Source organism: Papilio xuthus, unplaced genomic scaffold, assembly GCF_000836235.2.
Source record: "Papilio xuthus unplaced genomic scaffold, Pxut_1.1 DF829660.1, whole genome shotgun sequence".
In the NCBI taxonomy this organism is placed as follows: domain Eukaryota; kingdom Metazoa; phylum Arthropoda; class Insecta; order Lepidoptera; family Papilionidae; genus Papilio; species Papilio xuthus.
Genome location: NW_013528989.1, coordinates 762,465 through 787,284, shown reverse-complemented (window position 1 = coordinate 787,284; position 24,820 = coordinate 762,465). Strand labels below are relative to the sequence as shown.

The 24,820-nt window shown below is 33.0% G+C and overlaps 2 protein-coding genes across 6 annotated transcripts in view; one reads left to right on the top strand and one right to left on the bottom strand.

Annotated features, from left to right (window-relative positions):
- Positions 1-24,820, bottom strand: part of nolo (ADAMTS-like no long nerve cord) — a 232,257-nt gene that overhangs the window by 105,724 nt on the left and 101,713 nt on the right. The gene's annotated exons all lie outside the window — the stretch shown is intronic.
- Positions 6,586-14,821, top strand: LOC106116089 (uncharacterized). The gene is made up of 3 exons (XM_013309833.1): positions 6,586-6,707; positions 10,786-12,298; positions 14,550-14,821. Exons 1-3 carry the CDS (start codon positions 6,638-6,640, stop codon positions 14,638-14,640), a joined length of 1,674 nt encoding a protein of 557 aa, XP_013165287.1. The 5' UTR covers positions 6,586-6,637; the 3' UTR covers positions 14,641-14,821.

The following is a 24,820-nucleotide window of genomic DNA, read 5'->3' as shown; positions in this document are numbered from 1 at the left end:
TAAAGGGTATCGATATGTAATAAATGCAAATGTTTGGATGGTGATATTTGTTAGAAAGTATCTCCAGAACGGCTGGATCACGCTGAAAGGCGTACATGTTACATAGCCTTCTAATTATGTTTTCCTTAATTCCGCGCAGACGGAGTCGCGGGTGAAAGCTAGTGTATATTTTAAATACGAATGATTGGATGGATATTCGTTAGAAGGTTTCTCCAGATCTTGCTGAAATTTGTCATAGATGTATAACATAGGTTGGAAGAACATATAGGTTACTAAGTTATTTTAATTCCGCACGGACGAAGTCGCGGGCAATAGTAAGTAATTATATAACTCATAGCTAGCACACAAATACAGGAAGTAAGCGATTTACATGCACATATGAACAGCAATCGCTATCTCCTTCGTTGTCGTAAATCTCAGCAAATATCGTGTCGATCGACTCTTGCATGCAAAACCTATCACTATATGACATCGGAACTAATGCCAAAACTTTTGCCTTGAAAGCTTTGTTTTATTGCCTTTTCCGGAATGTAAATTTTACTTGGCAGACTAAGTTTTTTTTACATCATTAAATTGAACTTTAGACTTACAATGTTATAACCATAGGTTTTTACTGCCACAGTATTTGTAGAAAAATGTATTTCATTCTACTTGAAATTATAATAAAAATATGTTTTTTTTCTGTTGATTAGGCATTGGAAACATACAAAAAAAATTCATATTTATGTCCAATGTAAACTCTATATAGCGTCGCTCAGAGGACGGTGTATTTTGCGACGTTATAAACAGTGGACGTTATATAGACTGAGGTAAAATATATACGACGTTAAATAAAGTGTGCACATTATATGGATTGTGTTAATTATGGAAAAAGTAAATTAACTATAGTCAAGCAATTCCGACGTTTTAAGGGTTCGACGTTATATCGAGTGACGTTATACGGAGTTTACATTGTAAATGAGTTTGTTAACGAATATGTTTTATACCAGTATTTTTATAAACAACATTAAGTGTGTTTTACTATAATTATAAAATGGATGTTTATTAGAAAGTATCTCCAGAACGGTTCAACAGATATCGCTATAATTTAGCATATGTGTTGAACCGTGAAAAACACGTAAATACACAAAAAACACATAATAGAAAAAAACACAATAAAGTTCTTTTTTTTAATTCGATGCGAACAGAGTCACCGGTACAGTTATTATAGTTGGAAACGGGCTACAAATAAAACGAATACGAAGGATCAGTGAACGAAATTGATTAGATTGACACTTGATTAACGTGTTAACGAGCTTTGAATGCAGCTTATTTCTTTGCCGCTCGGGTGTAATATCCCGCTGTGTTCACAGGACTAGAGTACTCTGCGATGTACCTCCCGCTGGTAAGATCCGAGAATTCTTTATATATTTTTTTATTAATCCTTCACTAATATGAATCCTAATTACGAGTTAGTTATGTGTTTAATTATATTCCGATGTCTTGAAATATGATATTTTGACAACTATTAAATTGATAGATTGTGTATATTGCGAGAACAGAAATTTTATTCCTTGACCATGTACACCCAATAATAGCTGGACTCTTAAGAGATAAATCTCTCTAGAAAGATCCATACAAATATCTTATATCTTTAAATGAGCAATTCTTGTATATATATAATTGGAATCTCGGAATCGGCTCCAACGATTTTCATAAAATTTAGTATATAGGGGGTTTCGGAGGCGAAGAAAATGTCATTTTATTCGTGTTTTATCGATAATCAACTTAAACATAAACATAACTTTTTCTATCGGTAAGATCGAAAAATATTATTCATATTTCATCATTTTATTAGTAATTCGTACTTAAATATAACGTACAAAAACACAATTAAAAAAAAATAACGAGCAAAATTCGGTCATCAAGACTTTAATAATTAATTCACCGTTTCAGAGACCAAAATATCTTTATTCATATTATTATCTATTTTTGTCAAAGATAATGATAGGGATGACGATATGTTCTATACAAAGATTTTGGCTTCAACAGCCGACGGTAAGTCAGCTTAATATATGAAATACTAGCTGTCGCTCGACTCCATCCGCGCGTAATTAAAAAAATCTTAATAAGCCTATATGTTATTCCAGACTATGTTCTACATGTGTGCCAAATTTCATCAGAATTCGTTTAACCGTCCCGGAGATACCTTCAAACAAATATCCATCTAAACTTTCCCATTGATAATATTAGTAAGATATATATTTTAAATTGTCCAACATTGAGCCGTTCTAGAGATAGCTTCAAACATCCATCTAAAAACTCACATTAATATTAGTAAGGTTACTAAAATATAATACCAAACAAACATCTTGTTTTTGATTTATTTTCTTTTTTTTACTATGCTCATATCAAGGCAGTTTATTCGTAAATTGTACGTCATACGTTCAACCTTTGATTGTTATGCTCAACAAAACACGCGTGGAGTCATGTTACATGTTTCAAAGTAAACGTAAACTGAGGCTTCCATTAACGGATTTTAACAAAGCAAATTAATCGTTTATTTATTTTTAATTAAATTTAAAATAAAAATTGAAACGGCTTAAAATGTCATAATACTAGCCAGTACGATTTTGGAAATCATCATCAGCTATACATCCCCACTGACTACCAAACTACCTTAAGTTAGAGGTGAAGAGGCAAGTCAACCACGCTGGCTGAGTGCGGGTTGACTTCACACATATCTTTGAATTATTTCTCAGATATGTATCAGCATCACGATGTATTCCTTGGCCATAAGAATGTCAAATAAATGTACATATGTAAATCGGAAATCAGAAACACATTGGTACACTGCGGGATCCGAACCCAAGACCTGCAGATTGCAAGTCAAGTACTAAAACCGCAACCGATGCTTTAGAAAATATTCAGCTTAATTAATAATTTAATTTATTAATATTACATCAAATTACATTGATTTGGTTAAAATGTTCTAGATGTTCATTTGTTTAAGAATGATTCGTTCCAATAATTCTTTTAATTAACCGCTATCTATATAATTATCTACAGTTGAATCAAACTAATTAAATCAGATTATATAGCGATGCATCCAGTGTGTGAGTAACGAATCGATAGCTCGGCTTGTATTTTGGCACGTTCGCACTTTCTGGCGGTCAGCGCTTCTCAAACTGATCGTATTGATTATATTTGATAATATCATATATATATTATTCATGTAATTAAAATTTTTGCATTGAATATTCTAAAAATGACCGGTCGTGATGTTGGCGGACTCCTGTCTGTATGTTCCAAACATTATCGAACTTAGGAGACGGAGACGGCATAGTGCTAAAGGCCTTATAAAAATTGAAAATGTTTTCCTTTTACTGACTTTTACGTACTGATGCGTTGAAAAGAAAGAAAGTGCCAAAAAACAGTAATAGAAATTGCATAGTTAATACACTGTTTTGGCTATTTAGCAAAACTTAATTGTAATTGTCTTTTTTTAATTACCTAATCTAGTCATACTATAATCAATTGTTTATTTTTAATTAAAGAAAGTCATGTAGTTTAAAATGTATCATCACCAGTCGGTACTTTTCTCTACCGTCCAGTTTAGGCGTCGCTACCAGTCGTTTTGCCTGAATTCAATCCCTTCTTACACATATCCTCTTTCACATACTCCATCCATACATTCTTCCGTCTTCCTCTACATTTATAACTAACCAAATACAATCTTTGTAAATTAGATTTAAAAATTACATAAATAGCAAGTTTGATATTTAAAAGGAAATTAAAAATGTTCTACTACGATCTTACCGAGACGACGCGATATAAAAGCGTATTAAAAGAAATCGAGGTGAGGTCCGACGTCGCGACTTTTATACAAGTATTTTCAGATCACTTACATCAAACTTTTGCCGTTCCCGAAGCGTCTTACCGCTTTAAAACTTAAAAGTGGATAGAGTTTCGAATCTTAAAGCTCAAGAGTTTGGAAGATATTGAGGAAACGAACACGAAAAATTTCGCTACCAAAGCGCTCGAAGTGGTAAGAACTGTGAAATTTTGTTACGATCAAATTTCGAAAGTGGATCGTTAACTGCAATTATTACTTAAAGATCATGTTCATTTTATTAGAAGAGTTGAAATTTGTACAAGTAAAGGGTCATAAAAGTGTTAAAACTCTTAGTGGTTCAGAATTTGAAGAAAATCTATTTGTGGATATTTTTCTAATAAAGATGAGGTCAAAAGTTTGCAGTTTCAAACATTATTAGTTAGAATTCTTTGGCGTGAATGGCGCGCTTTCATTACCAAGTCAAGTGTCAGAATGATAAGTGAGGCGACATAAACATTGAAATTTTAATAAGGCTAGTGTTGCGCCAGTACACCCCCACAGTGTTGGATTTTCTTCCTAACAGTAGTAACCAATTTAGCACTACCATTGATTCGTCTATCTTCTACTTGTATGAAGTACAGCAGTGCCCCCGTCAATCTCACTAATATTATAAATGCGAATGAATAGATGGATGGATGTTTGTTTACATATATCTACGGAACGGTTGAACAGACCTCGCTGAAATTAGGCATAGATGTAGAACATAGTCTGGAGACACACAGGGTGCTTATTTGGTCCGCGCGTACGAAGTCGCGGCGCAGTATTGTTATAATGTTATATAGCTTAAAGACACATCAAATATTGAATAAAGAATGTTGCACTGGTTGTTCCTTATCAATCAATTGACTAAATCTGATTTACATTCATCGTATAAACATAGATCTATAGGAATAAGTTGGATCTATTTATCGGCTTTGGGTAAATTGTTCCGACTAAAACGGTTCCGAACAAGATTTACGCTCAAACCTCTTTGAAAGTTATTGGGGGAGTTCTATTCTTTTGTTCGCGGCTCTTATTATAGTCAGAAGTTTATCGGCCCAAGAACACTGGGCTATGTCACGACGCTTATTTTCAAGCTATTGTCTTTTGGAACGTAATGCATAATATATAACCTAACTCTTGCGGTTACAAGGGAAATTGGAAAGAGAAATGTTACACTGAAAATGTTTTGTGTTATATTTAGCATTAAAGCTTTGCTTTCAAGGTAAATAAATGCTAAATATGTGGTTTCAACACAATATTTTGAAAACTTGATAATGTAATTCATAAGGGCAGGCCTGTATAAAACATATCGTCATGCGACAGGCATATCATCTTTGATAAAAATACATAATTATATGTTTTAAACGGGGTTTTTCAAAAATCCATGATAAGTAGCAGTAGGAACAATTTTGTATAAAGTACTATGGCGCCAAAATTTACTCTGTCTTTTATATATTTTATTCTATATGTTTCAACAGCGGTCACTTTTCTAAATGGGCGAAGTTAGTCAGCTTGTTTGTCACCTTTTATTATAAAGAAATCTTTTTATTGCATTGTGATGTATAAATAAACATTACGTGTGTGAGTTTCCCCCCGGGCCGTTGGTCAAATAATTGGACCGATTGACCGTTGGTCCAACGATCCAAAGGGAAACAAACTTACGTGTTCATGAATAAATTGTTACAAGTCTAGCGGCTGGACTGTTGTATAAATTTCACTTATTACTTTTATAATTGCAGTAAATCACGAAACTACAATGACCTGGCAAATTAATGTACGGTCCAATTTATAACTCTGGGTCATTGGTGCACAAAAACTGTTCCCGTGTAAAAAGTAGGTAACTTTATTTTAATAGGTTTTCGTCGAGCATAAATTTTAATCTGCGGTATTTCAATATTGATATATGGAGCAATTATTTTAAAATTTGACAGCGTGAGAAGATTTAAAATGAAAGACCAAAGTGCGGACAAGTACGATAGAGATTTATATTACGACAATCATATTATGAACAAAATACCTACTGTGTAATAATTTTTATATTTTCGCTTTTTGGGAGGGGGGTTTTGTTTTATTCTTATTTATAGGGGTACTAGCTGTCGCTCGCGACTCCGATAAATAGAAACATAATTAGCGGTCTATGTGTTCCAGACTATGTTCTATACGTATGCCAAATTTCATCGAGTTCATCGTTCAGCTATTCAAGAGATACTTTTAAACATCCACCCATCTAAACATTCGCATTTATAATATTAGTAAGATGCATGTATGTCAATTCCATTGTAACCTTCTGTAGCTTAAATTAAACCGATTTTGACCAATGACGTGTCGTTTTATTCGTGTTTTTTCACTAAACATTAGTTTTTCTCTCTTACTAATACTATTAATGACGTTAGGATGTATGGATGGATATTTCTTAGAAGGTAACTTCAGAACAGCTGAATGGATCTTGCGGAATTATTCATAGATGTAGAATACGGTCAAAAGAACATATACGTTAGTAATTATTTTTTTTTAATTTCGCGCAGATGGAGTCGCGTGTGACAACTACTTCATAATAAGTATATTCCATTTCTTAAACAAACGAAACTAATTTCCCCATTATATGAATGTTTATTCTTGTTTTAATTTAATATTATTAATAAAATTAATCGAACAGTTTGAGAAGCACTGGTACATAACTTCATCGACGTAGTCATAACAAGACGATACAAAGTCGTCATGTTGCAGTGTTCGATGGCAGATTGACTAAATAAGAACGAACGAATTTGCGCGCCAAATAATATGGCGATATCATATTTGTGGACAATATTATTATGTGTGATTTGTGCGCAGGCGTTACATAGTTTTAAAGGTATGAGTAATTATATATTATTATTTAACTAAAACCTAACCTAAAAATGTAACGTGTATTTAAGTTTTGCTTGTTCAGAACATTTTAATATTTCTTATTATATTAGATGGATGGATGTTTGTTTGAATGTATCTTGATGAAACTTGGTACACATGTAGAACATAATCTGGTCGAATACAAAGGCTTCTAAATATTTCTTTTTAATTCCTCGCGTGTAGAGTCGCGGCCGACAGCTAGTTTAGTTATAAATTCTTTGTTAGAACTCTAATTAGTTTAATTCGATTTCGTCGTCACTTTTATGGTTTACCATTTTGATGTAACATATTTATTAAAATGGTTCCTTAATATCTCTGTCCTTGTAGAGGTCAAGGGTATCTTAGTTATTTCATTCTAAAACTAAATTATCTTATGGTTTTTTAGCAATGACAAACTCTTGTACGGTGCTTTAGCTATCGACATGCCATAATTTAAAAAAAAAGTTTAACAATAAAGAACTGTCATCAAATAATTTTGACTCTGTTCATTATTAGAATTATATTGTTTTGTAGAATTACGTTTGCTTCTCATGTAATATTTAGTTTACAGTTTTATCCTACCGAATCTTATCGTGGCTAATGCATTTTGTGGTCATCATCATCAGCTCACTGTACGTCTCCACCGTGAGGCTCGGAGCCTACCCTAAGTTAAGGGTGATTAGGCCATAGTCAACCACATGCCAAGTGCGGGTTGGTTGACTTCACACATATCTTTGAATTTCTTCTCAGATATGTGCAGCATCACGATGTTTTCCTTCACCGCAAGAATTTAATATTGTTTTGCTTAAATTAATTCAAGAGACGTATTGAAATTGACCGATGTGTGAAATAATATAATTTAAAGTTTGAGAACTCATAGTTATTATAGTTCGTATCAAAGACATGCATAGTTTGGATTGGTAGGAATAAACATAAGTTTTGAAAATATTCTATAGAAGATACCAGTAAGAAAGAAGTAACACTGTTGACGGATGAAATTGGTCAGTAGATTGATAATAAAACAAATAATAAATATATTAATTGATAAATTTAAAAGACACATATTTAAAAATGCTACTATGAATTAGACGAAATGTGTGCAGTCGAATATTTATATAATATTATATATCAAATTAAAAGAATTAACAATCGAAAAATGTGTACAGTGCACTTTTCATATCTTTATTTAAGTGTGATTCATTTGTAATTATAATACTGGCTGTCGACCGCGACCCCGTCCGCGACTCCGTCCACGCGTAATTAAAAAAAATTACGATAAGTAGCCTATGTGTTCTTCCAGACTATGTTCTTTATGTATGCCAAATTACATCGAGATCTGGAGATAACTTTAAACATAAATCCATCTAAACATTCTCATTTATAATATAGTAAAATTCTCGCTGTGTTAGACATTGTGTAATGTATCCTTCCTTAAAATTTAATATTTAAAAGCTTATACATATTTTTATTTTCTTTTTTCGAAAGCGAATCGAAACAAAGAACACGCGAAACATAAATAAAAAGAAGCAAAAATTTTGTTCCACTTTAAGTTCCTAGTTCCTAGTAACCTTATGATCCTAGATGCTAAAAGAATCATTGGAACAAATCTTTTCCTTTGATATATGTAAATCTTAACTACTCATTTCCACTTCGCTTTGTGATTTAATTTGTTTCAGGGTTTATATTTTAAATGATACACAGTACAGCTTAAAACCATTTACATATTTAAGACATTATTAATTAGAATCCTTTGGCGCGAATGACGTGCTTTCGTTACAAAGTCCAGTGTCAGAATATTGAGGGGACATAAACGTTGTTTCAGTAAGGCTAATGTTACGTCAATACACTGGCACATTTTCTAATTTTCTTCCTAAAAATATTTAAGAATAAATGAAGTAAATTTAGAAAGCTATGTTATAAACCAAAGTAAATGTACATAACATTATTATACATACGTAAAAAGTATGAAAAAAGCGGATTAAACAATTAATAAATTAATTATGTACACTTAAATTTAATAAGATTTTTGGGGGTTAATAAAAATCTTGAAATAGATGAGAGCAGCCAAGCATTTTCACTGTCGTATTTTTGAGACATACTTTCATTATTTTTCTTTATTTTAATCATAGCTCATCTGTTATTGTGGTCATGTAGTATTTAGTTCAACATTTATAGTAACATCATTGTATACAGTTAGGATCAAGAGTTGCGCCTGCGCAGTTGTCACTGTTTACAAACACTGTGCCTTCGTTTGATGAAACTAAACCGTCCTTTATAAACACAAACACAGATAATAATGTTTATTAATCTATTTAATTGTGTTCTTGATCACGTAATACATTGTTTTTGAACTCCACAATACAAAATATGTTAGGTACGAAAGGCAAGTTTATCTAATGTTAAGTGTTTGTAGGTGCTAATTGATGCTTATATAAGCTTAGGAATTGTTCTTACTCTTCCTGTATAATCTCCCTGTCCTTGTCCCGCTATGAGTAATCAATACAACAATTTTGCCTTTTAGATCAATCAATTCGTCACTCCAGTTCACTATTTTTATTTCTTCCCCGCCATATTTAATACTTGTTAATCTATCCTAGTCTATTAAATTAGCGCTAAGCTGTTTCACTTCCTTGTTGAACCAATTCAGTTCGCTTTCTATAATAAATATTTTAGTTATGCTACTAATCAAAATTATTATCTTAAAACTGACTAACCAAAAAATCCTTAGCTATCGACATTATCAGTTTGTGGCAATTCACTCCTAGAGACAGGTCTTCACTACTACCTTTTATAGTATTACCTATCGCCCACAATTCCGTCTGCGTGGAAATAAAAATAACTTTATTAATAGCGTATGTGTTATTCTAGACTATATTCTACATCCATGCTAAATTTCCTCGAGAATTTTGAAAAAAAATGAATGAGAAAGTTGAATCGTTCGCGAGATAACTTCCAACAAACATCTATAAAAACATTCGCATTTATAATATTAGTTAGATATAATAAGCTTAAATAACATAGCTATTTAAACATACTAGAACAGGTGTCTAATTTTTGAGCATTCATTAACAAAATTCTGTTCGATGAAGCATGCGAATGAAAGTAGCAATAACAACACCACGTTCCATTCGCTGTCGGAAATAGCCGTATCCGATGGATGTCTCGTGTTTACGCAAACGTAAAACTGTTTCCATTCAACTTTTACGCCATTCATTTAATCGAAATAATAATAGGTGTTCAAATAGATCGAAATGTATTTCCGATTTACATGTTCTTAGTTCTACAGCTAAACCTAATAAGGATTACTTGGTTGCAGAATTTTTGTTCCACATTATGTCACAAAGATTTTCGCCAATTTTTTTTTGATAATGCAATAAATATATCCTTGTTCGCTTTATGTATGCAATTTTTGGCAAGAAACTTTGTGAATTGCATCAGGGAACTAATTTATCTCTATGGTACCTAGTTTTGGCATCGTACCAAAATTAAAAAGTTTAAAATGACGTAGACTATAATAGTGTTACAATTAATGTGACAAGATATAAAGTGAGTTTCTTTATTGGGTAATGAAGAAAAATCATCATTAGCTCACTAAACGTCCCCACCGAAGGTCTCGAAGCTTACCCTAAGTTAAGGGTTATTAGGCCATAGTCAACCACGCTGGCCAAGTGCGGGTTGGTTGACTTCACACATATCTTTGAATTTCTTATCAGATATGTGCAGGTTGCATCACGATGTTTTCCCTCACCGTAAAAACGTCGGATAAATGTTAATCGGAAATCGAAAAACACATTGGTACATGGCAGGATTCGAACCCAGGACCTGCTGATTACAAGTCAAGTGCTTGACCCCTGAGCCACCGACGCTCTCGCTCGTTCGATGAAGAATAATAATAAGTACTTAAACTACAAACATTAATCTTGATAGTTTTTATTATGGACCAAAAGATCTAATCGTAAAATTCATCACACTATTAAATCTAGGAAAATAAATACATCAATTCTTCAACTATATTCATAAATGATGAAAGTGTTGATACTTATAAAATAATTTTCCTTTTTCAGAGCTGTATTGTCAAGATCCTGACACAAAAATGTTACATGCAGTTAACACGACGTGGGCAGCGAAATCGTTCTGTGGAAATTATACGTGCAAATTAAGAAAGAAGAATAGAACAAGTACAGAATTAATTACACCGCTTACAAAAATTAACATCACTAATATAAATATTAATTTCGTTAAAGATGACATGTCACCTAGTGCTAGTGACAAAGTTAAAACTACAGCTGAACCTCCTAAACATAGTCTGACACATTTATTGAGCAGGGAAAGAGTTATACCCAAAATAAAAGGTGATGAAGAAAAACGCAGTGATGATTCCTCAAAGGAAAATGATGGTGACCGTTATTTAACAGAAAGTGAAATTAAAACAATAACAGATATGCTACATACAGTTAAAAAGAGTGATTTAGAAGCGATTGTTGATATTTATAATTTAGCACAAGATATATATAAAGATATAGAAAAGAATCAAGAAGAAACATTGTACCAGGATACTATGACACCAATTCACGTTCACGGTTTCAATGACAATCAACAAGGGATTACTAGTGATAAGCAAAAAGTTTCATATTGGTATGAACCTTTAAATTTCCATAATAGTAAAGTGAAACCAGAAGTCAGTGTAAACGAACCGACATCAACAATAACAACAACAATGCAGACTACAACAATACAACCTACTAAAATGAAAATAGCTGAAAATAATAAGATAGCTGATAATTCATACTTCAAAGGGTCATTAACAGACAAGGACTTTAGGAAGCTACCTTATTATTACCCTATGTCGACTTTCCAAAGGGTTTCTTCGTATACCCATACTATGAAACCGAAATCTGGAATGGAACCGGTAGCTAATCCGGAAATTAAAGCATGCAAAAAACTGCCACCATTGCAACCGCCTCCGACGACCAATAATTACGTTCTCCCATCATGGATAAATAAGTCATTAAAGAAATCTTATTTTGCGGTAACACCACAAAATGTATTCGAACCATCCCTCTTATTACCCTTCCCCTTTGCATATGTGAATAATAATAACCTAACTGCATACCCTCCTAGTTACTACTACGATAACTACAATGGATATCCATGGGCACAATTAAATATTTACAATAGGAATAGAAACTTTCATCAGTCTTATTTAGGAACAGCTTACATAGCCAGAGTTCCAGGTGAATCTATGTACGTCAAACCTAATATAAATACAGATTATGAAGCACAACGAGGTACTATTACTAGAGACGACATCATAGATATCATATCTAGTTTAAAAGATAAAGAAATGAAGAAATTGCCTGACTGGCAAACGAATCCATTGCCAGAGAAAGTGATAGAAGAAGTCAAAGGGAATGCTGAGAAATCAAAGATTTTAAAGCCTTTAAGAAAGAAAGTAAGAATAGAAAGGATAGGGAAGTTAATAAAATTAGATGAATCATCAAGATCTAAGAGAAGTATTGATAATGAAGATCCTTTTGATGGAATTGATGAATATGAAACTTATATAACTACGACAACGTAAGTATTAATTTTTACTTATACTATACTAGGAAGTCATCTTTTTTTTTATAACATAAGGTGGCAAACGAGCGAGCGGCCACGTGAAATCGCTGTAATAGCGAAGTGACCGTTGCCCATAGACATACGCAATTGCATATGCTTTGCCTACCTTTAATCGACGTAGGAGAGGATGCACAGAAAGAAAATATTTTGTCTTCCCATGCATCCTCTTATCCGGAAAGTTCACTTCCACTTCCCATCCTTTCTTTATAAGAAAAAGGGTGGGAAATGAAAGAGGACTAAATTAGGCCTCCGGGACACACACTCATCAGACGAAACGCGGAATTGCTTCCACTTTACGCCTGTTTTCTGTGTGGGCGTGGTATTTCACCGGGCGAGCCGGGCTAATTCGTGCGAAGATGTTAAAGCGGGCTCTACCACTGTTAATTCATCATGTCATCATCATCAGCTCATTATACGTCCCAACTGAGGGCCCTAAGTTAGGGGTAACTAGACGATAGTCAACCACGCTGATCCAGTGCGACTTCACACATATCGATAAACGACTACTTTCGTGCATTAAAATATTTCTGCAACACTTTCTATTCTTCTCCTTTGTTACGTCTTGCAGATTTTTTATACCGTTGTTTTTTCTTGCTTACTAAAACATCTTATTTTAATATGCCTTAAATGTCTTTAGCTTCGCATATTATTTAATTGTTATTATTACTCTGATTGAAATCAGTATTTTAACCATTCTGAGCATCAATAGCCTACTTGTTAAGGGTACTAAGGGTACAGATTTCCGATCACAAGGTCGGGGCTTCGAATCCCTCCTTTCTATTGTCGTAAACCATGTCTAGCACAAGCATAGAGCTTAGTTGGAATGGTACAAGAAATGTTACTAAATTAACAAAAAAACTGCTGCTATTTAAAAAAAAATGATAAAAAGATTTTTTTTTATATAATAATTTAAAATGTTTCTTTACGTTATCTATATGTATCAATGTATTGGATTAGTTGTGTTTTTTATAAGCTGACAAACGACTGTACCCTTCTAACACCTTTGATATAAAAAGTTGACAAATTAGTTAAAAAGAATTCAAGTGTAGGAATGCATCCCTTTGTCCCCGACAGATGTCGCTTCGTATCTTTAATCATCATTTTTTGTAATTACACTTTTTGTAATTTGGAACGTATTTATCTTATGTTTTCTTACAACAAGCATTCTTTTTATAAGAATCAGAAAAAAGTAGATAAAAAATAAATAATATTATAAATGCGAATGTATGGATGGATGTTTGTTTGAAGGTATCTCCAGAACAGCTGCATAGATCTAGAAATTTGACATACATATAGAACATAGTCTGGAAGAACACATAGGCTACTATTTTTTTTTTAATTTCGCGCTGACGGAGTCGCAGGCGACAGCTAGTGATTAATAATTCAGCAATAATTCTTGTTTTATGAAGTGTTAAACGTAGAACTCTACTGCCTTGTATGCTCCTCTATTCTCCAACTATAGTTTTTAATATTACCGGTATGTTGTTTTAAAATCTAAGTTCTACCAAACAAAACAGCCACATTGCAACTTGTAACAAAACATTCTGCGCTAGTAATTTTTAGTTTTCACGAGTCCTCGTTGCTTCGTTGAAAAAGTTTTTAATTAGTGTTATTTTGGATCCTTTTTTACTGAGCTTCGTGATCTTTTGTTTTTCTCCGCGTTAACAAATTCATCTATATGTTATTTTAATTTTAAATTAATTTATTATAGAGTTTTATCTACAAAGAGTTTTAGTGTAATTTTTTAAAAGCATTTGATTCTTAGTTTTACGACGAATTCCATTCGAGTGGTACAGTTCATACTTCTAAGTTTTAGCATACTAGATGTCGCCTGCGACTACGTCCGCGCGAAATTAAAAAACAAACTTAATAAGCCTGTATGTTGTTCCAGACTACGTTCTACATCTATACCAAATTTCAGCGAGATCTGTATATCCGTTCCGTAGACAATATTTCGCATTTATAATATTAGTAAGAAGTAAAGTAATAGTCGAACGAAAGGAATAGCGATATTAATGTTACTGTCTCCAACCTTTCTTCATCTTCTATGACTTCCTTTTGTTTTGTGTGTGTCTGGCCGCCTGTAACCTACACCCCTTTATCAATTTTTAAGTGTGTGGTTTTATTCGATATGGATTCCTTTCAGGAGCGACTTGAATTGTCTATTTTCTTCATGTTATTAATAACAAATTTATTTTTTTCTCAGGTGTCAACCGAGCACAGAAATAGGATTCTTCCGTAGAGGGAACATGAGTAGATTGTTCCCGGAATGTTGCCCGGAGAGAATACAGAGCTGACCACAGATATAGACAACACGGAACGCTTATTGGACATTTTGAAATTCGAATACGTTTTTAAATTCAAATTAAAAAAAAAATATAGAACCAATTCAATTTTTAAAAATCGAACACAGAAGTTAATAATTCAATTTGTATTCTAAATTTGAAAATAGAAGCCGATAAATATTAACCAAACGTTGAAAGGTTACCATAAGCATAAATATTATAGAGTTCAAATAATTGTTTTGACATTTGTTTGAATTACGTGTACTAATAGTCGATAGAAATATAAACAAACTTTATTGTTTATTCTATTAAGTATGGAGGTTTGGAATTTAGTAGAACTTTTTGACAATAACACATACATGATCTAAGCAAAAAAAGCAATATTCGGATTAATTCAATGGTTATTTAAGTATCCCTTAGTGTGTACTAAGGGACTTCTTTAATAACGATAATTAAAAAGACTTTTTAATAAGATACGAGAGAAAATTTAGACTGTATTGTTTCTAAGGATAAAAACAAGGAATATGAGAGTAGGTTTGTAATCAAAATTAAAAAAAAAATGTCCAGTTTGAAATAAAGTTGCACTATGAAATAATTTAATGACATATTTAGTATATTGAAGTTATTTTCACTTATTCAACACATTCCGGGTTCAGTATTCAAGAACATTATGATGATCGAAATTAATAGGGTTATGTAAAAGATCGTATGAGATTGTAAATAATTTTTATATTAAACGTTTATAATATTGTATTTTCTTTCATTTTTGTGTAAATAAAATGTATTAATTTTATTTAACTTTAAAAATTAAGTGTCAATAAATTAAATCTAAGTTTGCTTTCACTGCTATTGTTAGGAAGAAAATCCGACACTGTGCCGGTGTACTGGCGCAACCCTAGCCTTACTAAAGTATCGACGTTCATGTCCCTTCACTAATCATTCTGACTAATATTGTCTAAATGTATAAGAAGTATTATTGTCGATCTATTTAAAAAACTAGAGAAAGCAAAAAAATATTGGTTAATTCGTAATAATTGTAACACATTACAAAAAAATAATTATCGGAGACTAAGACCTACTTTGGACCACGTAGCGAACTCATGTCAACTACAGTGGGCTTCTAAAACCAAAATTCACATTTAAAACATGTTGTCACCATTATTTTGTCAATAATAATGACAGGGATGTAGAGCGTCAGTGGCTCAGGGGTCAAGCACTTGACTTGCAATCTGCAGGTCCTGGGTTCGCATCCCGCCATATACCAATGTGATGCAAACTGCACATTTCTGAGAAGAAATTTAAAGATATGTGTGAAGTCAACCAACCTGCGGGTTGGCGAAGTGCGTTTGGCCAGCGTGGTGGACTATGGCCTAATCATCCTTAACTTAAGGTAGGGTCCGAGCCCCTCGGTGTGGACGTGTAGTGAGCTGATGATGATATATTTTATAAAGAGATTCGGGTCTCAGAAACCCACGTATAGTTAACTAAATCAATCAACACTGAATGAATTGATCGAATAATTTATTGTATAATAATATCAGTTTGTTAAAAATACATTAGTCTTGTCTATGAGATCCCAATTAAGTAAAGGACGAGGCGAGATAATGCCTAATTTAAAATTAATCACCGAAAAAAAGCTGTCCCAATAAATCAGACTGAAAACGCCCCCGCATTCATTGCATTGTTACCTAAAACTGTCGTATCTCTTTCTTTTTATAGTCAAATGAGTGAGATGACAATATTTTTGGTATACAATTACGATGCAGACGAATCGTAACACGTTTGAAACCAGTTTTTACTAAAGCATGTGTTTTGTTTTGGATTTCATTTAATTTATTGGCTTCAAATATTTTGAACAACTTATTATATAGAACTTAAATGTAGAAACATTTTTTGATATATGCAGCAAAAAGTTTTTATGTTAACGTAAATTTACAAATAGTATACGTACTTGAATGTGAAACGCGTCAATAGACTCTGTCCGCGCCGAATTAAAAACTTAAGTAGCCTATGTGTTCTTCCAGACTATGCCAAATTTCATCAAGATCTGTTCTGGAGGTACCTTCTAACATCTATCCATCTAAACTTTCGCATTTTCAATATTTGTAAGACAAAAAAAAACTTGGCAACAAAATTAAAATAATCTTCCTTCCAACAAAACTCCTTGACTATTTTATTACTTTTGAACTTCATCAGTAAACGATTATATAAGTCGTTAAAATTCTTTATTATTCTATCAACAAAAGGCTTAAAAACTTTCCGACTACCATAACAACCAATAAACCTTGCTTTAACGTTACTATAATATCAAACTAATGTACTATGACCCATAACAATTCCCTACAAAAAACGGTTCGGAAGACTGAGGGTACACTTAAAAAACCGTTTACCCTACTACGTAAGGGATGTGGTTATTATATACGTATAAGAGTAAAAGAGAGGAAACATTGAAATATTTAAATTAAGTCCTATCCCTTGATGTTGGGCATTATTTTTTATCTGTACTTCTAAAGATGCGTCGTAAGTTTAGTACTCTCCTGGCCACATTCGTTCTTGCCGAAGGTATAAAAAAGATTTTTGTATAAGTTGTAACAAAATTAGTTACTTTAAAATTTATTTTTACAGAATTTTAAACTAAAATAAAATATATATTTTGGTGCAAAGATATTTAAGTAAAAACCGGACATAATTAACTAAATATTTCAACATAAAACACTAGTTATACATATATATACTTATAATACATAAACTCTTAAATCTATGATATAAAATAAAATTTAAAAAAAAAACCGAATAATTAACTAAAATATGTTACTAAAAGGAGTCCCTTTAGGCAAGGTAGTTTATATCTAAGTTGTCAATTTGACAAGCCGAGTTATGTCACGTTCTTGACATGTCAAAAAAATTGTCAAAATTGTAATTAGCTTCCTGTATTCAGTAATAATTTAAAATAAAACATATCCTTTGATTACGCTGAGGGAATGTGTTCCTTATGTCCTTTCTATAACTACAAATTATGTTTGAATCTCTTTGGTCTGACGTATGGTCTATTCAAAATAGATTTGAAAAAAATTATAACGGACTATAAATATTAGCTACCGATGATGATTTCTTTTCTAACCTCTATGACTAAAAAACTCATTATATTAGGAATCATGTCAATCATCATCAATGGGGATCGTCGGTGGCTCAGTGGTCAAGCACTTGACTTGCAATCTACAGGTCCTGGGTTCGAATCCCGCCATGTATCACACATTGATTTTCGATTTTCGATTTACATACATGTCAACATTTATCCGACGTTCTTAGGGTGAAGGAAAACATCTTGATGAAACCTGCACATATCTGAGAAGAAATTCGGAGATATGTTTGAAGTCAACCAACCTGCACTTGTACAGCGTGGTTGACTATGGCCTAATCACCCTTAACTTAGGGTAGGCTCCGAGCCCCTCGGTGGGGACGTATAGTGAGCTGATGATGATGATAATAATTAGGAATCAACAGTAGGACTTAAAGACCATTTAAAGACTGGAGTGTGGAAGTTATTTGAAAGTTCTTTTTTTATTTTGACCATGTTTATAAAGTTGATAATATAAATTCCTTAAATGGAATGGTAAATAAACCGGGATTAGTCGTCGTGTTAGTTAGGTAAGTAAATTATTTGTTTTGTACCACGATAACGTATACTTGGTAAAATGCTTTGTATTAGGGTTGATGCGTTCATTTTTAAATTGGGTTGGTAATTTATTTCCTTGTAATTAAAAACTTTTTTTTTGTGCGGCATATTTTATTTAACAATTAATGGCATTGATTTAACAAACAAAATAACCTTGCTTTTTACTGTAATATAATTGTTATAAGATAGAAATTAAAAGAAATAAAATTGTTTGAATATTACTAGATAAGGAACAAAAAAAAATCGGGCTGAAATGTTATTTTTTTTTGTAAATTTACTAATATTTCTTTTTACCATTCCAAACTAAGCTCTATGCTTGTGCTAGGATATGGTTTACGACAATAATCGAATAGCGGGATTCAAACCACCGACCTAGTGTTCGGAAATCCGTACCCTTAACCATTAGGCTATTGACGCTTAAACGTGTAAATAAAATAAAGTTAATGTTATAAAGATTTTTTTTAATTTTTAATAATATCCCTAAAACAAAGAAAGAATTAACCGCCTTTTTGTAAATCATTTATCGGCCATTTGTCATACCATAAACAATATCCGCCATTTTAATCGATCCCAAACCATAAACAAAGGGTCGATTTTTACCTGCTTATTACTGATACAAAAGGAGGGGAACAAATTAATGTTTCAAACATATTTCATTGTTAAAGTTCATAATAGATTAACAAGATATAATACCAATTAGCGCTCCTCCGGAATTTCATTTAGTTTCTATAATGTATGGAGACTATGCTGCAGGCAATATCGGAATTCTGACTGTTGTAATTTTACCTAACTTTACTACGAACATTTAACATTTGTTCCTATAGGAAAACAAATGACACTAATTATGTTTAAAAAAACAGTCATTTTTTGTACAGTTCCAAATATTTTTTTTTGTACAAAAAAAAACTAGTGTAGAATCGATTTTACAATAATTCTTATTTTGACGTCATAATAATAAGATAATAAATCAATAAATAGTGAATTTAAATCTAAAAATAGGCTGCCTTGGCTTTCAACTATGTACGAGAATCTCGGGATTTTTAAATTACTAGAAATTATTCACCAAACGTTGACAGGGGAAATATAATCTTTCTGTCGTTCCTTCCTCTGTCTATAGTAGGCTACGCATCTGCGAATTTAGATCACTATTTTGTCGAATTCGTATTGCCGCTTGCACATTTGCCACCATCTTACTATCTTACTAATATTGTAAATGCGAATGTTTAGATCATTCTTTCCCAAGGTGGGCGATAACGCCCTCTTGTGGGCTCTGCAGGTCTCAAGTTGCGGGTTATAGTAAAAGTTTCGTTTAGAATTCTCCGTTAATATACATATATAGGTCACAATAATAATTAATTTAATTTGCAGTTATAGTGGTTTTTAAATATGTGAAAATATGGGGGCGCTAAAAATATTTATTCTCAAATTGGGCAGTAGACAAAATAAGTTTGGGAACCACTGGTGTAGATGGATAGATGGATGGATGTTTGTTTGAAGATATCTCCAGAATAACTGAAAGGATCTCGAAGAAATTCGACATACATATAGAACACAGTCTGGAAGAATACATAAGTTACTAATTATGTTTTTTTTTTTAATTTCGACAGCTTGTATACTATAAAAAGTTTCCACATATCTTTGTAGAATCCGTGTGAACTGTATATTTGTCCACTAACAAAAATAACGCCATATAAAAAAAAAAAACTAGTGTAACTTTGCCGTCCTTTACATTTTAAATATTCTCTCACAGTTTACTTTGACGCCTCGAGAAGGAAATCCCCATCAGAATTTGTTAAGTAAACATGACGTGGTAAAATAAATCCTTTAGTTAAAGGGTTAGTTTTAAAACCGGATATCGTTTACATGTCAAATACAAACAATACGATATCTTATAAGGAAAGAGCCTAAACAGTTTCAAGTTTAACTACAAAAAAAACATTATTTAAAATAGAGTAACTTGTTTGATTAGATTATAAATATTATAACAGAAGGGGGCAAACGCGCAGCGGGAACACCGAGGTGTTTATCGACGCCCATGGACATCAGCAATAGCAGAGGAACCGCAGATGCGTTGCCGGCCTTTGAGATTGATAAGCTCGCTTCTTGAAGGATCCTTAGTCGTATTTCATGCAATATTGGTTCACGTATTGCAGAAATATAACATTAGTTTCACGACTTTGTCTGTGTGGTTTGTAATATCACGTTGCAAACATACATATATTAAACGCTTTTATAATCTTACTATCTTTTTACTATATTATAAATACGAGTATTTGAATGTATGGAAAGATCCATGGATATTAGAAGGTATCTCGAGAACGATTGCATGGATCTCGATGATATTTAACATAGATGTAGAACATAGCATGGAAGAACGCAATAGGCTATTTACGTTTTTATTCATTCCACGTGAAAGGAGTCGCGGGCAACAGCTTGTATAATTATAATTAGAGTTTAAGAGATCATTTAAGACAAGTAAGTAAGAAGGATAGGTAAGAAGTGAATCAGATATGTTTATGGATAGACATGTATGGAGGAGAAGTACATACTATAACGAGCCACATAGGAACAAGGACAGGCGTACGAAGAGATTATTTACTTGTTATAAGAAACAAAACTTACATTATAATGCTACAAAATTGTCAATGATTCATCAAAGATTTCCAAATTTAAGAATGTTAAGTGAACCAGAACAACATCCAAAACACTTAAACGAAATCTATTTAATCCATTTTAGAAGTTACTTTATCTATCAGTTGATGTGTCATATACAAGCTTTTTGGTGACACATTCATATAAGTATTCCAAAAGTGTGTTATGCTGAATTTATAATACACTACCTGCCTCCCGCGACTACGTCCGAGCGAAATTAATCCAATTTAAATAGAAGCTTATGTATTCCTCCAGACTATGGTCAAGAATCAGAAGATCAAGATCCATGCAGCAGTTTTATAGACCTTGTAACACATCCATCCAGCCATCCATCTTAACATTCGCATTTATAATATTAGTAAGATTTTAAGCTTTTTAATTTTTTTTTTTATACCAAATGGTCCGCACACTGAGGGCCTCAAGACCACACAGAAGACAGGCGTTTCGTCTGCTAAATGTGTTTATCAGAGACCAAATTATGGTCCCTTTTGTTGAAAAGTTTTTTTTTTTTAAGAGAATGGGGCAAACGAGTGGCGGGAACACCGAGGTGATCAACGACACCCATGGACATCAGCAACACTAGAGGAACTGCAGATGCGTTGCCGGCCTCTAAGGAAATGGTATGCTCGCTTCTTGAAGGTCCCTAAGTCGTATTTGTTTGGAAATACTACCTAGGAGTTGTCAAGTCTTACATGGTTCTGGTACAGTTGAAATTGGATGTATTTATAAAACCTAGTTCTACTAATATTATAAAAGCTAATGTTTCTATGGATGGAGGAGTGATAGTCTGAAAGAACACAGACTACTAAGTAAGCTTTTTAATTCTGCGCAGACGAAATCACGTGCGAGAGTTAGTCAGTTAATAATCCAATAAAAGCAACTTTAATAAATGCGAATAACAACTATATATGTATATTTAAAGATAAACTGAATCCAATTGTGTAAATTTCGTTAAACCCATAACCGCAATTTGCTTTTAAATTCAATTGTATGGAACACTGATTTGAATCGGTAACCAGAGTTGTTCGTAAATAGCTAGCTTTAGCGGATTATATGCATGTAGCACACAACCGCCAAAGCGATGTGAAACAAAAACGAGTTTTTAGTCTCTGTCTCTTGCGTCCACCACGTAAGAGACAGAGACAAAAAAACTGAACGCTTTAATTATTATCGGTTTTTAATGCTGAAATGTACAAAAGAATATTGTTACGTCTTTTTCTTTGCATGCAGAGAGAGGGAGATAGCAATAGTTTTTGTACATTTTTGTGATGTGTTTTGTGTTGTTAGTGAAGTGAATGTTTTTAGTGAAGTTGACAAACGACCAAGTGATTTGATAGCTCTTCTATCACTTCGCTTTCGCCTCGCTTTTGTCTCTGTACTACGGGTGTTACACACTAAGACGCTGCGACATCTCTCGTGGTGGTCATTAAAAATTCAGCATTCGTCTAATGAAGTCTGAGACCCGATGAAATATTAATTAGCACCCGGAATCCAGGACATACCGTTATCCCGTCATCAAGCTTCGTTCTACTTTGTATGTGATGCCGTTTAAGGTGAAAATTTTTAAATTTAGAACGACAGATGTCGCTTCACATATTGACGAAAATAGTAGAATTTATTGTCGTCTGATGAGTGTGCGTCTCGGTGGTCTAATTAAGTCCTCTTTATTTTCCCACCCTTTTTCTTATAAGGAAAGGATGGGAAGTGGAAGTGGAATTTCCGGATGAGAGGATTCATGGTAACGGAAGATATTTTCTTTCTGTGCATCCCCTCCTCCGTCGTTTAGTCGTGTAGTGAAACTTTAACTAGTTGTAAACATTTAAATAAAACATTTTGTAAAGGTTATTGTTAGCTCCGCGTCATAAAGTTATTTCTTTATTCGTAAATAATGAAAAACTTGTGCCGGCAAGTGGAACAAGAAATCTTGTTCCGTGAACAATGCTTAATGCTATTTCACATTTCGTTGCAATTACGTAAGATTTGATGAATTTTAAAATCACCTTTAATTTTCACTGGTACACTTGTTCTAACCGTGGGTTTCTGAGACTGAAATCCCCGTTTAAAAGTCTGTTTTGTCAAATAATAGTGGGTATTAAACGTGCACTAAAATAAAGTCTCAGGCACGCATACTCATCGGTGAAAACATATTATCTTACTAATATTATAAATGCGAATGTTTGTATGGATGTTTATTAGAAGGTATCTTGAGAACGGATCCATGATTCTCGATGGAATTTGGCATAGATGTAGAACATAGTCTAAAAGAACACATAGGCTACTACTTAAGTTTTTATAATTCCGCGCGGACAGAGTCGTGTTCGACAGCTTGTTTTTAATAACTTAACTGTTTTATAAGTCGTTATTGATATTAACAATAGAAGATACAGGATGTCTCTGAAATGTAAAATTTTTGGGCAAAGACTTTAACTACAGGATGTTTTAAACACGTGAAATGAAGCTCTTCTTAAAACTTTAGAACATAGTCTGGAAGAACACTTAGTTTACTAATTAAATTGTTTTTTTCAATTCCACATGGACGGAATCGCGGGAGAGAGTTAGTAAATAAATAAAATAATGGACAGAGCATAACATGACATATTTTAATTATAATTATAAACAGTATATTTCGCAGTCTATAAGCCTTCACAGTTTCGCATGAATTTGTGTTAATTGAAGCCTCACTTAATTTATTTCATTCGAAATTAAGCTACACGAGAGAATATATTAACAATAAAATGCAAATTTATATTTATTAAATAGCCAAGAGAAATTATTAAAAACAAATGAAAAATATTTTCTTTCTAAGCATCCTCTACTCCGATTAAAGGTAGGCAACGCATACAATGTATGTCTATGGGCAACGGTCGCTTCGCTATTTCAGCGATATCAGGTGGCTGCCCGCTCGTTTGCCACCTTATGATATAAAAAAATTGGTGAGCAACGAGTAGACTAGGCCGTTTGTCCACCGCCACCGGAACTGTCACGAGTTTTTTTTCTGTTAAGCCCTTTACGTTGGTACCGTTGAATCATTTGTCGTCTAGACGTGTTTGGTGTTAATGCATCGACTGAATGACGCACTTAGTAACACCTAAGTCTTTGATGTGAGGTGAAGGTAATCACAGTTAAGTTTTTAACTACAGCTTTGAAGATGTAGAGAACACTCATGTCGCATGTAGACTTTTTTACTTCGCAAAATTGAATCTTACTTCTTACTAATATTATAAATGCGAATGTTTGGATGGATGGATGGATGTTGGTTTGGAGGTATCTCCAGAACGGCTGAACGGATCCCGCTGAAACTTTCAGAGTACGCATCGATCCTACATGGAGTTAGATTCCCTGTCTACCCCTTTGTGTTATGAGCGTGAGTATTACGTGATTGACCTATACTCTACTATATATATATAAACTATGCATAAACTGATATCCGTTAAAAAATATTACATATTGGTATCTGATTCGATGTGCATACGAAAATATACTTTATGGTTTACACAATAGAGTTTAAAATAAGTTATGTTGACCGATGGCATATGGTCGATAAAGTGCAATCTGATAAAATCTATCTGTGAATGATTCATCTGCTTGAATTATGAATTTGTATACTTTTCGATGATTTATTTTTAAATTTCTCTATTATATTTATGATTTTTTGGATGAAAGGATGGTAAGGGAAAGTTGATGATGAAAGAGGGACGCATAGAAAGCGTAAACGGCCCATTCAGTACATCCTCTATCAATTAACGCGTCTGCAAATGTGGATGTCTGGAATTTTAGACATTATTAGTTAGAATCCTTTGGTGCTAATGACTTGCTTTCGTTACAATGTCCAGTGTCAGAATAGTGAAGGGACATGCACGTCGT